General features: G+C 38.9%; 1 protein-coding gene across 1 annotated transcript in view; it reads right to left on the reverse strand.

Annotated features, from left to right (window-relative positions):
* The window catches only part of LRRC1 (leucine rich repeat containing 1), a 187285-nt gene that overhangs the window by 10550 nt on the left and 165027 nt on the right, over positions 1-11708 (reverse strand). The window contains exon 11 of the mRNA XM_007945629.2: positions 7253-7368. Within this exon, the coding sequence (XP_007943820.1) occupies positions 7253-7368 (116 nt within the window). The remainder of the gene's footprint in view (positions 1-7252; positions 7369-11708) is intronic.

Below are 11708 nucleotides of genomic sequence, written 5' to 3' on the forward strand. Positions count from 1 at the left end.
GGCATAGTGCCTAAGGCATTTTGACTGCTAACCAGAAGGCTGGTGGTTCAAACCCACCAGCCACTCCTCAGAAGGAAGGCTGGGCAATCTACTTCCATAGAGGACCACCTTGGAAACCCAAGGAGGGGTCGCTATGAGTCAAATAGACTTGACGGCAGTGAGTTTGGTTATTATTTTTTTTTAATGGCTAATGAACACGAACATTTCTTCATGTGTTGGTTGGCTTCCTGAGTATTTTCTTTGGTGAAGTGTCTGTATTTTCTGCCCATTTTTTAATTGGATTGTCTTTTTGATGTTGAGGTACTGTAGTTTTCTAGAAATTTTAGATATAAGTCTTTTGTCCAAAATGTCATTGCTGAATAGTTTTTCCTATTCTATAGGTTCTCTTTTTACTCTTTGGGAGAAGTCTTTTGATGCACATAAGAATTTAATTTTTAGAAAGTCGCAATCATCTAGTTTATCTTCTGCTGTTTGTGCATCTTGAGTTATGCTTGATTGTCTATTCATGCCATAAATTAGGGCTCCTAAGTTCATCCCTAATTTTTCTTTGATGAACTTTATAGTTGGGGTTTTCTTTGATGGATTTTGGAAAACAGATTGCCAGGCCTTTCCTCCTAGTCTGTCTGGAAGCACTGCTAAAACCCGTTCAGCATTATAATAAGACACACGCCTCCACTGACAGGTGTTGGCTGCAAATGAAGTGCACTGGTTGGGACTCAAACCTAGATCTCCTACATGGAAGGCAACAATTCTACCACTGAGCCACCAATGCTTCATGTTTATACCAAGAGCTTTGATTTACTGTTTGCAAGTAGATTTTTTTCTGTAGACTATTGTGTTTCTCTTTTCTGCTATCACTGCTCTCATTTGGATCTTTAGGCCATAGGGTAAAAAAATGAGGAAAGGTTCAGCTAATTACAGGATGTATTATTAGGTCTTGTACTAGGTGGTTTCAATTTAAAGAGAAAGAAAAGCCAGTCTAATTGTAGCAGGACCTGAAAGCAGCAAGTTCTGACTACATCAATTGCAACAGCCTCCTTTACAGGGCTAGTATGAGGCCTTAAAAAAAAAAAAAAAATTGCCATCGAGTCAATTCCAACCATAGCAACCCTTTAGGATAGAGTAGAACCGTTCCCAGAAGGTTTCCAAGGCTGAAAACCTTTACAAAAGCAGACTGCCTCATCTTTCTCCCATAGAGCGCTTGGTGGGTTTGAATCGTTGACCTTTTGGTTAGCAGCCAAATGCTTTAACTGCTTCTTCTAAAGACCCTATATGAGGTTTTGGGATTACTTATTTCCAGGAGCACCTGGATAATGGGCATGAAAGGAAAGAGATACCTGGGTTGTGGAAGAGTTTAAGATTAAAAAAAATAAAAATAAAAAAATCATGGATTCTATTTGCTTTGTATGGAGGAATTAAGGAGTTCATTTTAAACTTCTCCAGGTTCTAGAAGCTCCCATTTCTCAGACTTACACGTGATAATTAATATCCATATCAGATTATCCTCAGTTTCAAATGAGATAGTATGTATGAAAGCACTCTAAAAACTGTAATGTACACCTAAATATTACTTTTATATTTATGCTTCACAAAGATTTGACAGTTTGGCTATAACCATTTAAATCTATTTAGCAAATGAGGGACCAAAAGACCACCTGCCAGAAATCACGTGTACTTGGTACATGCTAAAATTTCCTTTAAGTGCAGTGATATTCCAACAGAGGCAATTATGCCCCCAGGGAGACATCTGGCAATGTCTGGAGGCATTTTAGATTGGTACAACTTGATGGGAGATGTTAGTGGCATTTAGTAGGCAAGGGTCAGGGATGCTGCCAAACATCCTACAATGCATAGGGCAGGGCTGCCCACCTCACTAACCGCCCACGCCCCCCAATACACACACAACCAAGAACTGTCTGGCACAAAATGCCAATAGTGCCAATGGTGAGAAAACCTGCTTTAGTGAAATCAACGCTTCAAACTCGTCTACCAATTTACTTTGAAAACAATAAAATCTCTATGTTTGCCAGGAATTTAAGCTTTAAGGAATTTAAGGTTACATTTGATCAAGTATTTTCACTGTAAGGATGACTCCATGCTATTAAATTATGGATGAGTCTTAGAAAGGACTGCATTAAAATAGATAAATAATAGTATCTCATTACTTTCTTTATCTACAAAATGAGGCACCTTTGCCTAAAAGAAATCTCTGGCTAATTATAAATATAATTATAAAAACAAAGTTCTTTCATGAAGTTATATACTCATTTTCAGTTAACATGTGGGAAATCTACTACCACATTTTATTAATAGGTTGATACTTCATTTTCAAAAATAGATACCACTCAGGTCACTCCTTGTCCAGAGCAAAGAAATATGAAGAAAACCAAAGATGCATGGAAACAATTAGTCCAAGGTACTAGTAGACCATGCAAACCTTAGTCTATGTGACCATGAGACCAGAAGAACTAAATGGTGTCTGGCTACCACTGTCAATCACTTGGAAAGGGATAAGTGTGGGAGAGCCTGGACAGAGGGGGAAAATAATGTGGAACAAAACTCAAAATCATATAAAAGACCAGGTTTACTGGTCTGATACAGCCTGGTGAGGCTACTACTACTATGGCCCCTAGTTACCCTTCAGGCCTGGAATTGAACTCAGTTCCCTGGCTTCCAGCCAAACAATAGACAGGCATATAGGGTGAACATATACACCAGGTAGATACAGTTCTTGGAATGATCAATTGTGGGAGAATAGAAGGGTAGTATTCTCTACTAGCTCAGGGGGCAGGAATGCACAGGAAAGCAGGATGTAAGGAAGAGGTAACTACAGGCAGGAAGCAGGAAGAGAGGTGTTACACTGTGGCGATTGCAGTCAATGTCACGAAACAAAATGTGTATGAACTGCTGTATGGAAAATGAATTTGCTCTGTTAACTTTCACCCAAATCACAATAAAATTATATATATATATATTCCATTGAATTGACAACTTATGGGAAATAACTCTTTTCACTTTACTGAACAAAAGGACACTTTCTTTTAAAACATATTTTCCTATTTCTTTTAAAATAGCATTCAAGCTACCATCCTCCAGAATGTTTAAAGTTTCAAGGTCTTGATCAAGAAACCTATAGTCATCATCTCTACCTTCTGTAATCATGAGAACATAAATGAAAAAAAGGAATCACAATTTGAAAACTGGCACAAAACACAGACATTCAAACATGGTCATCGTAACTTCTTAGACTAATAACTGGCCTCTTAGCTGACTGCTACAGCAAAGGTTTAAATAAAACGTTAAAAAGAACATTAATAATAAGTAATAGCTTCTAAAGATGACAAACTACATGGTGAAACCTAAAATAAATTACTGGAATCTACAGAGACAGATCTCATAAACATACTTAACTAAGCCATAGAAGATTAATGAGTTGTCTAAAGTACCAGTTTTCCTGCAAAGAATCAAAGTGCCAGCCTGGCTGTGGCTGCTGCTAACTGAGTTCACACCACACATGGGCTGGTTCACAAGTGTCTTGTGGACAGAAGTGAACCCAGTGAGGATAAGGAGAAAAAAGGCCCTGTTCCCCATACAGTCAGCACATAGAAATTCTGTGGTTTGTGCCAACTTTCTTGCTGGCTCACTGGGGTTTGGGGAGAAAAGACACACATGCTCTTTTGTTTCTCTTGGGTGACCCATCGCATATGCAAGTCAGGAAATATATTAAAAATATATATATCCCTACTTTCCAGAGGGGAATCCCTGGTGGCAAAGTGGTAAAGCTCTTGGCTGCTAACCAAAAGGTCAGCAGTTCAAAACACCAGCCCCACCATAGGAGAAAGATGTGACAGTCCGCTTCCGAAAGATTTACAGCCTTGGGAACCCTACGGGGCAGTTCTACTCTGCCCTGTAGGGTCACTAAGAGTCAGAATCAACTTGATGCCAAAATGTTTGTTTGTTTGTTTGTTTTTCAAATCAGAGGAGCAAATAATACATTTTGGGTTTATTCTGGTACTTTCTGTATACTACAGAACAAGGGAAATACAAAAGACCACAGCTCCATATCTACACATCTCTATGTTCTATTTAGGACCACATCTCCTCACAAATAAAAAGCCTGTGGTTACTATTCACACCAGTGGTACAAGGACTAAAGCAAATGCGCTCATCTTCGGTTATACCCATTCAGCGTGAAGTGACCTTCCCTACCTTTGAACTAGTTCAGCAACCGCTTTGTCAAACTTATTTAGCAACTAAATACGGCCTGCTTATTAATGTGATATTACCTTACCCTATGACTGAATATTTCTTGCAATTGACTTTTCACCTACTTATGTTATCTCCTACCAGAGTATTTCATTGTAAGCAAAGTTTTAAAACATATATAGAGAACAAGATTAGTGAAAAAAATTTAAACAATTCCAAAATATCTAAAGTGAAAGCTCCCTTTACTTCCAAGTCCCCACCTCTCCTCTAGGGGAATTACTATTAATATTTTGGTGTACTGCATAGTGTTTTTTTTTTTCAAAAAAATGAGAATGTTATATATTGTTCAACAATATATAACATTCTTTTTACTCAGTATCATGGACTCTTCCATGTTACTACTGAGAGAAATATCTCATTCTTTGGCTGCTCAGTATCCTCTAGTATGGTTATACTGCTATAGTTTAATATTTTTTATACTTGATTTTTATTAGGTATACATATATACAGTACAAGATTCAAATGTACAAACAACTCCCCCATTGACAGCCATTGTTTCTAGTATTTGGTACTACTAACACTGCAATGAAGAAAGCCTGATGGTGCAATGGTTAAGTGTTCAGGTGCTACCTGAAAGGTTGATAGTTCAAACCCATTCAACAGCTCTGCAGAAAAGACCTGGTGATGTGCTTCCATACAGATATTAGTCAAGAAAACCTTATGGGGCAGTTCTACTCTGTCACCATATCAATCAACTCAATGGCACCTAACAACTACAATAATAACATTGCAGTGAATATCCTCAGAAACCCAATATTGGATACTTGCTGATATTCCTATGAAACTGAGTGCAAGAATTAAGTAGTTGTGTGTTCTGTGCCCATGGGTAGCTGATAATACAAGATACCTTCTTCCTTACTATCATAGAGAATTTGATACTTAGTGTCCAAGTAGCACTTTGTAGTTATCCTTGCTGTAATTTGTCCTATCACTCTTGTAAAAGAAAGCTTTTGGAAACTAACAGGTAGTCACTTTGCTGTCATATGCTATTTTTATATGCTTGAAAGAAGAGGCAGAAACTTCTGTTGTATTTGGTATGACTTCCTGTCTGGGACATTTCTGTAAGCTAAAAGGCTGACATGGTAATCTTTTTAAAAATTATTATAAGTTTCTATACTGATAGTTTAATAAGTAATGATTAAATATTTTAACAGGCTTAAAATTTGGTTATGATTCTACACTTACATGGACTAAATGACATACTTAACTGACTGAGATGACAGCTATGTAACTCAACTTTTTAACTGGCGTTTTTCCACCCCAGCCCAAGCATAATAAAAATTTAACTTTCCCTTCTTCTGAGAACTAGAGAATGGAGCCTTACTCACGTGAAAAAAAAAAAAAAAAGCGTTTAGATATCACAACCATCTTTCTGCTCAAGAATTAGTAATACAGTATGTATTGCTCACAGTGTGGTAAGAACAAGGAATGTTTGGAAACACTGAATTTCTGGAGATGAGAAGTCTAGAAACAAACATCCTTCTCAAGGTCTATGTCTCATGCCATGCTTAGTCCAGCAGACATTCAGCATTCAACTTAAATGAGTTCTCAGTTTCCAGCTACCAGTTAGTGGTCTTAAGAATCTATCAAGACGTCCCAAAAGCATTAACTTCAGAAAGGTGAGCATTCCCTAAACCCATAACTCATCCCTGAACTCCAGTGCAGACTGCTGTTTGTTTAGCCTTACTGTCTATAATGCATTTGCAAAAATGAAAAATGTTGGCTTGTGCCAGACCTAAAGGACTAGCTAATCAGCATTTAGGAGGTACCCCCAAAACACTCTTTAGAGTGTTCGCATTCACCATTTTAAGTCATTGGTCATCTTTCCCTGGTTGAGCACTTCTCCCACTTTAATCAGATCATGCTTGAAATAAATTTTTAAATTCCTTTTGGCAATGAAGCCTGCAAAGTAAGACCTTTTACAGTGGTCTGCTATTCATTCTGCAAAAACGATTCACATTTCTATTCAGTCAATAAGTATTTACCAGGCATCTACCATGTGTCAGACACTGGCAAGGGATAAGTGATATAATGGCACCTAAACCATGATGTCTAACTTTAGGGAATGGTAGGTTTTGGAGGGATAAGACATGTAAACAGGCAATTATCATTGCCTGTGAGTGCTCTGGTAAGGGAAGTTCTCCAAATGCAGACTCAGAAAGAAGGGTTCCCTGAGAAGGTAAACCATGAGTGATGAAGAGGAGAGACGGGACATAGAAAAGAGGGGTAAAGAGAAGGGCTTATGTAGGCTCAGGGGGAAGTACATATGACATCTGGGGTGCTGAAATTAGTTCAGTCACTGAAATAAATCTCCATTTTACAAAGGTCAGGAGAAGGCACATTACAGAAATTGCCAAGCAGCTCAACAGTACTTGTGACCCCAGAACTAGAGAAAAGGTGCTGCTGTGCCCTTGGGAATATCAGTCTGGTGGCCCTTAACTCTTTTTTTTTTTTGATTATTAATCACTTGGAGATTCTGACAACAGTTCTTAATCTTCACATCAGAACAATGTCCCTGAATATAATTTTGCTACAATTTCAGGGAGGTCAGAGTCACCAGCAGAGCCCATCAAGACCTCTAGTTAAAGTCTAGCTCAGACTCAATCAAGCTTCAAGCTCATGTTGCAAAAAGGGTGAATCTGAAACCCAGGATGACTTATAAAAGCAAGTTATAAAAGCTAAGCTAAAACCTAAGTCTCCCAAAATCTAAGTGTTCTTTCCCTTACTGCATTGGGAAGCATCTCTAGAGAAGGGTCCACTTAAACTTTAAAGAATCCCATATTCAACTGATCGCTGACCCACTCTATCCTATCAGGCTCAATCATTCCATCTTGCATTGTGATAGCTCCCTGGTCTGGGTCATTTGACTAGCTCATTCTATATTCTAGAAGATGGACCAAAGGCAATTTACCAAACATGCATAGCAGACAGTGGTGCATCACATTTGTTTCTCAGTCTCAAGCAAAGTCAACCAAAAGTTGCTTACCTATTCCCTGCCACATCGAGGACATGAAGCTCTGTTGCCTGCGAAACCTCTGCAGGTATCCGAGTTAACCTATTGTCACGCACACAGAACATGGTGAGACTGCAACACCCGCCAATCTACAATGGGAAACAAAATATATCTTTTTTCCTGTTGTTTTTTTTGGTGGGGGATGACACAAGACTGGAGCATCTTATTTAACAAAATGCATGAAATGCAAAAGGATATGTAAAATTATGCCACATAATTTTAAGTTTCACTGATGACTAAACATAATTAACTTTAAACCATATTAAACAATGAGAAGTCCAATATATTCATAAAAATCTCGGCAAAACGTTAAACACATACATACTAAACTAAATCCAGAAAGTAAGTAATAAAGCTCAAAATTTCATTCTGAAAAGGAAGTCATTTACCACTGCTGATATATAGTGCATTTCTGTTTTCTGAATATGTTAACTAACCTACATAGGTTCGGATACACGTTATTTGGTGATATGGGAGTTTAACAACTCTAAGTTTCAGAAGTTAGCTGAGAGATGACACACACACATGCAGACCCCCTTTTGAAGACCTGCTCATTATATTAACTTCAGTGTTTCAGTTTATTTAAAAAAAAGGGTGAGGGAGCATCTGAGAGATGACATAATGCTTTGCACATTACATCTTTTAATAGCTTCTGGTTATTCACAGTTAGCTGAATGACTTTCCTTTAACCAAAAGAAACACATCTTAACAAAAAGAGGATTTGGTAGGTATATACATTAATCTCCTCGGTTATGAGCTGCTGGTGAAAGCATATAAATCAGCACTTGTATCCACGCCAAATGTGATTACCTTTTTTTTTTTAAAGTAAGTAATTCAAGGGTAACTGAGCTCTGTATGAGACTGGTCTTCAAAAAGGAACATAAACATAAAAGAGTTCAATGAGTCTCTTGAACAAACTGGCTGTGATTCTTACAGTCAGGAAAGCTGAACCAAGGGGTAGAAAAATAACTCGATCCCAGACACAACATTCTGCAGGACTCCATAAAGTACCACATTCTTCTTGTTCTCACTATCCTGACTAAGAGCAATTGCTAGAAAAGGCTCATGAAGGAACCTATTGATATCTGTCTGACACATGGAAAAATACTCCACAGAGCCTCCCACTTAAGGAAGAGCAAGAGACTTGAATCTTCAATGATATCAGAATATATCTTCTGCCCTTTTCTATTTCTGTATGTGTTTAATATATGTATGCACCATCCTAAAAAGCAAACGGTGTATTTAAGAAATTGCTTCATAATTGCCTTCGTACACCACAATCTTTTCATATCTTCCCTTTAAGAGCTCATGCAAAAGGGTTTGAAACTGTATTTAACCATAATGGAGAAAAAGAAAAACAAACATATTAGAAAAAAAAACTAACATTTGTCACTTGGTATCTTAGTTATCTAGTGCTGCTATAACAGAAATACCACGAGTCTATGGGTTTAACAAGCAGCAATATATTTGCTCACAGTTTGGGAGGCTACAAGTCTGAAAGTCTGAATTCAGGGACTCAGCTCTAGGGGAAGCCTTTCTCTCCGTGGGCTCTGGGGAAAAGTCTTTGTCTCTTTTTAGCTTCTGCTCCAGGGCAAACTTCAAGTGCCTTGGCATCTCTCTTCCCCCATCTCTGCTCCCCAGTTTACTTGTTTAATCTCTTTTATGTCTCAAAAGAGACTGACTCAAAATATACCCTACACTAATCTTGCCTCATGAACATAACAAAGACAACATTCCCAAATGGGATTATAACAACCACAGGCATAGAGGTTAGGATTTACAACACATATTTTGGGGACACATTCAATCCCTAACACCTGGAAGCATCCAGATATGTAGAAAGGCTTTTAGATTATCCCCTTATTTCTTACAATTCACATTTCCCTCCCAGTAAAATCAGTTTACTTACTATCCCTTAAACACATCTTGGATTTTTGGTTCCACTGTTTGATAGAAATGCCTTTTTCGTCTTTACCATGCTGTAACTCACCAAACACCCAAATGATCAATAAGCTTTATGTCCTCTTTAACCCAACACCCACTGCCATCAAATTGATTCTGACTCATAGTGATCCTAAAGGACAGAGCAGAACTGCCACATAAGATTTCCAAGGCTGTAAATCATTATGGAAGCAGACTGCCACATCTTTTTCCCATGGAGCGGCTGGTGGGTTTGAATCATTGACCTTTTGCTTAGTGGTTGAGCACCCAACCACTGTGCCACCAGGGCTCCTAAATATCCTCTACTCCTCCATAATGTATTCCCAGAGCTCTCTGGTCCATATTGATATTTTGCTTTCAATATATTTTCATAATTATGGTAAATACTCTCTAATAGCACAAACTATTTTGTGACGGTTTTTAAATTCACTTGACAGAGCTATTGTTTGATTTTTATACACTTGCACATATATACCAGGGTTCTTGGCAAGTATAGTACTCAGGTACCCAGGCACCTCTCTACATATTAACATTCTCAATTAAATATGCCTATATGCTTATATTTATGTATTTACTTACTTAGTGAAACTGCTATTTAAAAGTTATCATCTGCTTCTATGTGTAGCAACGGAGATAGCAAAGCTCTTCTTTGTCCTCGAAGTATCATTTAAAATGTTGTTATTATGTGCCATCGAGTTGGACTCAACTCATAGCGACCCCACCTTGGGTTTCTGAGGCAGTATCACTACAGAAATAGATTGCCCAACCCTCCTTCCGAGGAGTGGCTGGTGGGTTTGAACCGCCAGCCTTCTGTGGTCAGCAGTTAAGTATCTTAGGCACTATGCCATCAGAGCTCCCATCATTTAAAATAACTCTGTTTAAACCAGAAAACCAAACTCATTGTCATCGAGTTGATTCTGACTCACAGTGACCCTATGTTGTTGTTGTTGTTGTTATGTGCCGTCAAGTTGGACCCGACTCATAGCGACCCCTCCTTGGGTTTCCAAGGTGGTATCACAATGTAAGTAGATTGCCCAACCTTCCTTCTGAGGAGTGGCTGGTGGATTTGAACTGCCAGCTTCTGGTTAGCAGTCATGTGCCTTAGGCACTACACTACCAGTGACCATGTAGGACTGAAAAGAACTGCCCAAGGCTGTAAATCTTTATGGAAGGAGACTGCCTCATCTTTCTTTCTTATGCGGAACAGTAGGTGGATTTGAACCACTCACCTTTTAGTTAACAGCCGAATGATTTAATCACTATGCCATCAGAGCCTCACTTAGGTTTTATAAATATAGGACTCCCACTGTTCTAGCAGAGAGGTTCAACAGGATCTTTTGTGTGGCTTGACATTTCTTCTCTTCCTTGGGGAAGGGAATCATCAATTCCCTACTAGAGTTGTTGCCATCAAGTTGTTTCCAACTCATAGCGACCCCATGCACAGCAGAACAAAAACACCGCCCAATCCCGCACCAACTCCATGATCCTTGCTATATTTGAGCCCATTGTCACAGCCACCGTGTCAATATATCTCATTGAAGGCCTTCCCCTCTTTCATCGACCCTCCACCTTACCAAGCATGACATCCTTCTCCAGGGAATGGTCCCCTCTGACATGAACAAAGTAGGTGAGATGAAGTCTGGCCAACCTCGCTTCAAAGGAGCATCTCGGCTACACTTCCTCCAGGACAGATCTGTTAGTTCTTTTGGCAGTCCATGGTACCTGCAGCATTCTTCGCCAGCACCACAACTCAAAAGCATCAATTCTTCTTTGGTCTTCTTTATTCATTGTCCAGCTCTCACATGCATACAAGGTGATTGGAAATATCATGACCTGTGTCAGGCGTACCTTAGTACTCAAAGAGACATCCTTGCTCCTCAGCACTTGAAAGAGTTCCTTCGCAGCCGATCTGCCCAGTACTACACGTTGTGTAATGTCCTGACTGCTGCTTCCATTGGCGTCAATTGTAGAACCAAGCAATGTGAATTCTTTGACAACCTCAATCTTTTCTCCATTTATCATGATGCTGCTTATTGGTCCAGTTGTTAGGACTTCTGTTTTTTCTATATTGAGATGTAATCCATACTGCATACTGTGTTCCTCAATCTTCATCACTAAGTGCCTCAAGTCATCCTCACTTTCATCAAGCAAAGTTGTATCATCAGCATATCTCAGGTTGTTAATGATACTTCCTCCAATCCTGATGCCACTTTTTTTTTTCATATAGTCCAGTTTCTTGGATTATTTGCTCAGCATATAGATTAAATAAGTATGGGGAAAGGATACAACGCTGACGCACTCCCTTCCTCATTTTAATCCACACAGTGTCCCTCTGTTCCATTCGAACGACAGCCTCCTGGTCAAGGTACAAGTTCCTCATGAGTACAAACAAGTGTTTGGGAATTCCCATTCTTCTCAATGTTATCCATAATTTGTCATGATCCACACAATCAAATGCCTTTGCATAGTCAATAAAGCACAAGTAAAC

This window comes from Orycteropus afer, unplaced genomic scaffold (assembly GCF_000298275.1).
Source record: "Orycteropus afer afer isolate SDZICR_OR568_19922 unplaced genomic scaffold, OryAfe1.0 scaffold00140, whole genome shotgun sequence".
Lineage (NCBI taxonomy): Eukaryota > Metazoa > Chordata > Mammalia > Tubulidentata > Orycteropodidae > Orycteropus > Orycteropus afer.